Source organism: Condylura cristata, unplaced genomic scaffold (assembly GCF_000260355.1).
Source record: "Condylura cristata isolate star-nosed mole 26May11 unplaced genomic scaffold, ConCri1.0 scaffold00006, whole genome shotgun sequence".
NCBI lineage: Eukaryota > Metazoa > Chordata > Mammalia > Eulipotyphla > Talpidae > Condylura > Condylura cristata.
The window spans coordinates 32407373-32411536 of NW_004567107.1; the positions used below are offsets into that span (position 1 = coordinate 32407373).

Consider the following 4164-nt stretch of genomic DNA (forward strand, 5'->3'; position numbering starts at 1 on the left):
TTATTTTCCAGGGAAGAACTCTTTATCAGGTGTTTACTCTGTTAAGAGATGCTGTTTTCATTGTGTTTCTTACAAGATACATGGTTACACAGCACTATCAAAATTTCATGCTGAGTTTTTTCCAAGGATGTGACAAATTTTTTCAGCTCTGTGACTAAAATGAACTTTCATTTTAGTGTTCACTATAGTTCGTGTTGCCACCTCGTGGATGCTGTCTTTGTGGGACTGTCTCTTTGGGAGACAGCTGTCTCAGCTGTCTCTTTGGGACTGTCAAGTCCAAGCCACCATTTGTAGCTTAATTGTCTGTGAGAACGAAGAAGGTGTCATAGTCTGATGTATTTATGTTTTCCCTCTTTCAGGGACAGGAGAGAGTGGCAAGAGTACATTTATCAAACAGATGAGAATCATTCACGGTTCAGGATACTCTGATGAAGACAAAAGGGGCTTCACCAAGTTGGTCTATCAGAACATCTTCACAGCCATGCAGGCTATGATCAGAGCCATGGATACACTCAAGATCCCATACAAGTACGAGCACAATAAGGTAAGTGGGGCTCCTCATGGGAACCCCCTGAGGGTTCAGGCAAAGTCACCCAGTACAGATATCTTCCTGTGTTTGTCATGCACAGTGGGCCTTTGAAATGTATGTTTCTCATCTCATCCAAAATGAATTTTTAGTTGTCTAAATTATTTATAGATTTTTTCCCCTTAAATCTTTAAAATGAAATCTATAAAAAAAAATGGGTTGTGTTCTTAGCAATATCAATGAAAGACATTTTTGTATTGAATATGTTTAACAGTAAGTATACAGATTTTAAAATTTAGGTATACTGATTCTATCAGTTTGTAAGTTTAAGATAAATTGACCAAAGTGAGGAAATTCAGAGAAGTGGCAGTGGCCTTGATCAACCTCCCACTCTCTGTGCTTCTTTGTGAGAAAAGAACAAAAACAGCTCAAGACCATTCTGTCCAGTTTAATTTTGAATTTCGTGACTTCCTTTCAGTAGTATCACAGACTTACTTTTATTTCAAAATAGTTCCATCTGTCATTTCCAATAACCTTTCAAACATGTTTGCCTGCAATTGTGCTAAACTAATAGAAACTTCTAAAATCATTTGAAAAGGATTAGAAAAAAACCTGTATTTGCAGGTTTTTTTTTTTAGAAAAAAACAGAGTTACCCAGTATCAATAATATAATCTCTTAGTTGAAATAGAACACCTAATGAAAAACAAATGCTCTAATTATTCACCTCTGAATAGTACATCACTAGGTGCACATTATCAAATAATATTGGTGTATCTGAGATGACTGCATTCTTGAGTTTCTGCTGCATTTGCCCTGTAGGAAGTTCATGGGCAAGGACTGGATTGCACCAGGGAGTAATGTAGTAAAGTCATTGTTGAGGTGCCCATCTGAGAGAAGGGGAATTATTTGGAATTTGGTACAAATTTATAGTTTGCATTCTTGTCTTCTCATTCATAGTCTGCACAACTACTGATAGATGCAGTGTTGTTGTTGTTGTTTTTTCAGTAGCTGCTGATGTTAGAATGACTAGTAATACCATACCTTTTGCTGATGTTAGAGTGACTGGTAATACCATACCATAAACACTGTTTTGGGGCTTCCTCACGGAACAGGGGTTAAAAACGCAGCCCTATCAAGCTATCTCCAGGCACAGCAACAGGAGTTTGATCCCAGCCAGGTAGATAACCCACTAGGTGCAGCAGATCTGTCCTTCGCTGCTCCCCTCAGCAGTGTATTTCTGTAGATCTGCCTGTTCTGGCCCTTACACTACCTCTGCTGAATCCTCTCACCTCCTACATCTTTGGTCTGTGCCCCAGTTCTTGTATGCATAAATAAATAAACCTTTAAAAAATGTATTTGCACCTACAACTATTTTAAGACCCTTAATCAGAACTTTCATTCTCTCAGTTCTCTTGCTAATCTGCTCAGGGATATTTCTATACCAGGATCAATAGGTAATAACAAGAAACTGGTATGTCCAGTATGACTCATAAACTGAGATTTAACTCACAAAAATTAATCTTTACTAAAATATAGCAGTTCTGTATACCTCCATTTCTGTTGCCATCTAAAAGCTTCTAAATATAGTAATAATTCTTAAATTAGGCACTTTTCCCCCTTGAAATTAACTAACTGTTATCTAATTGGCACTCTCACACTTAGATTTTCTATAGCAGCATCTCTCTGCAAAGAAAGGAATCTCTACAAATAATCCTTCTACTCTAAAGAGTAGGCAGGTTTTTGAGCTTGAAATATAGTTACTTGACTCTGATTAGGTTGCTTAGATGTCAAAGCAGTCTGAATTTATAGGGATCAGGTTCCCGTCACATAAGGAATTTCAGTGTACCGAATTTCTGAAGTAAGTGGCATGCTGGTTTTGTTGCAGTTGTGAGACTAATGAAGTTGAAGGAGTTTTTTTTTTAATGCCAGTGGCTTTCCCATTCTTCAGTTTGTTGATAATACAATGATTTGGTGAATCTGGTTTACTTACTATCAATGTGGTGAAGAATCCTTCAGGATCTTCCCTTGAGGTTAGAGTTTTGTAAGTTTTTATCGTACAGTCACGTAGATAGAGAAGATGGAAAGGAGTTTTTAACCTTATTCATATAACAAATCGAAGTATATTTAACAGTGTATGTACTGGAGTTCTTTGTATCCAGTCTTGTTAAGCAGACTTAATTATAATAATGTCATTCAGTTAAAATCCAGCATCATAAAAAGTTACTGTTTCATACAGTATCATAATCCTGTAATCTTGCATCCCTTGGTTATTTAATATACTACCTAATATAGGGATGTGTCTGTCTTGCTAATTTCCCTCTAATTCATAAAATAAATAATTTCCCCAATAAAAATTCTCATTCTTTCCTATATACCTAAAGTGTTACCTCTTTATTCATTAACTTCTGAGTTTGGCCCATTCTTTGCCCTTGTTAATGCTATCAGGGAAATAATGTCATCTTCATCTTTGACCCAACTGCTGCTTTGTCCTGCAGTTCCTCTCTTTCCCTACTATAGTACTAAGTAATCCCACTCTCCCTTAGCAAAACCCATAGTTGAGTATCTGTAATTCTGTAGCTTGAGTTAATTATAATGATTTGAGTATACATTTTATTTTCCTGACAAGATTCTTAAAGCCTTGAATATTAATTCTGTGTTAATTCATCATTCTTCGTGGCACTGTATTTGGTTCTTAGTAAGAGCTTAAAAATAATCTTGATTTATGAGTATATAAAATCATTTATAAGCTAAAACAACCTGTCCCCAGGTTGTTGAAATAATTCACATCAACAAGGTAGCTGTTTTTGTTTGTTTGTTTTGTTTTTTTGTTTTTTTTTTAAAGATTTATTTATTTGTGCATACAGAACTGGGGTACAGGCCAGAGGCTCAGGGGCGGTGGGAGGCTTCATCAGAGACAGAGTGGGGAACAGAACAGGCAGATCGACGAAGTACACTGCTGAGGGGAGCAGTGGGCGGGTCAGGAGAGGTCTGCCACACCATGTGGTCACCTCCGGGGCAGGCGGGAATCGAACTCATGCGGAAGCAGCTTTAGATTCTCAGTGCTGTGCTTTAACCCGCTGCGCCACCAGGGAGGGCCTGTTTTTTGTTTTTTAATCCTCTTGAAATGCATTGTGCTGTCAGGGATGTGAGATGTTTAATCAAGGCTAGGCAATAATTTACAGAATGAGGCACACAGGCATAGCTGAGGCAAGAACACTTAGAAGTGTGACTGGAGTAAATGTTCAGAAGAAGAAAATGGCATGGAATGTGTAACTTGAGCATCTTATAGATGTATATTGGAAGAACACCACCCCCCACCCCACCCCCCAAAAAAGGATTTAGAATGAGTTTGTTAAAGGTTTTGAATACAGGCTAAGAAGCTTGAAGTTTACTTTTTTTGTTTATGATACCTATTTAGTAAAAATATTTAATGTTTTGGAAAAAGTTAGCTACAGAAGTTTTTGGTTATAGCATTCTATTTTATAAATAGTTTTAACTGCTTTATTAGAAACTATTTGAAAGTAGTACATTCTGATTTATTTTGTTACATTAAAGATATAAAATAAGTGTTCAGTATTTTAAAAAGCTTTACACTTACTGTCATGGCAACCTAAATCTGTGGTAATAATAGCATAAC

At 36.7% G+C, this 4164-nt stretch overlaps 1 protein-coding gene across 1 annotated transcript in view; it reads left to right on the forward strand.

The window, feature by feature from the left end:
- The first annotated feature begins 364 nt into the window (after window positions 1-364).
- GNAQ (guanine nucleotide binding protein (G protein), q polypeptide) overlaps window positions 365-4164 on the forward strand; it is a 167347-nt gene continuing 163547 nt past the window's right edge. Inside the window, exon 1 of the mRNA XM_012721384.1 lies at window positions 365-544. Within this exon, the coding sequence (XP_012576838.1) occupies window positions 398-544 (147 nt within the window). The 5' untranslated portion in view covers window positions 365-397. The remainder of the gene's footprint in view (window positions 545-4164) is intronic.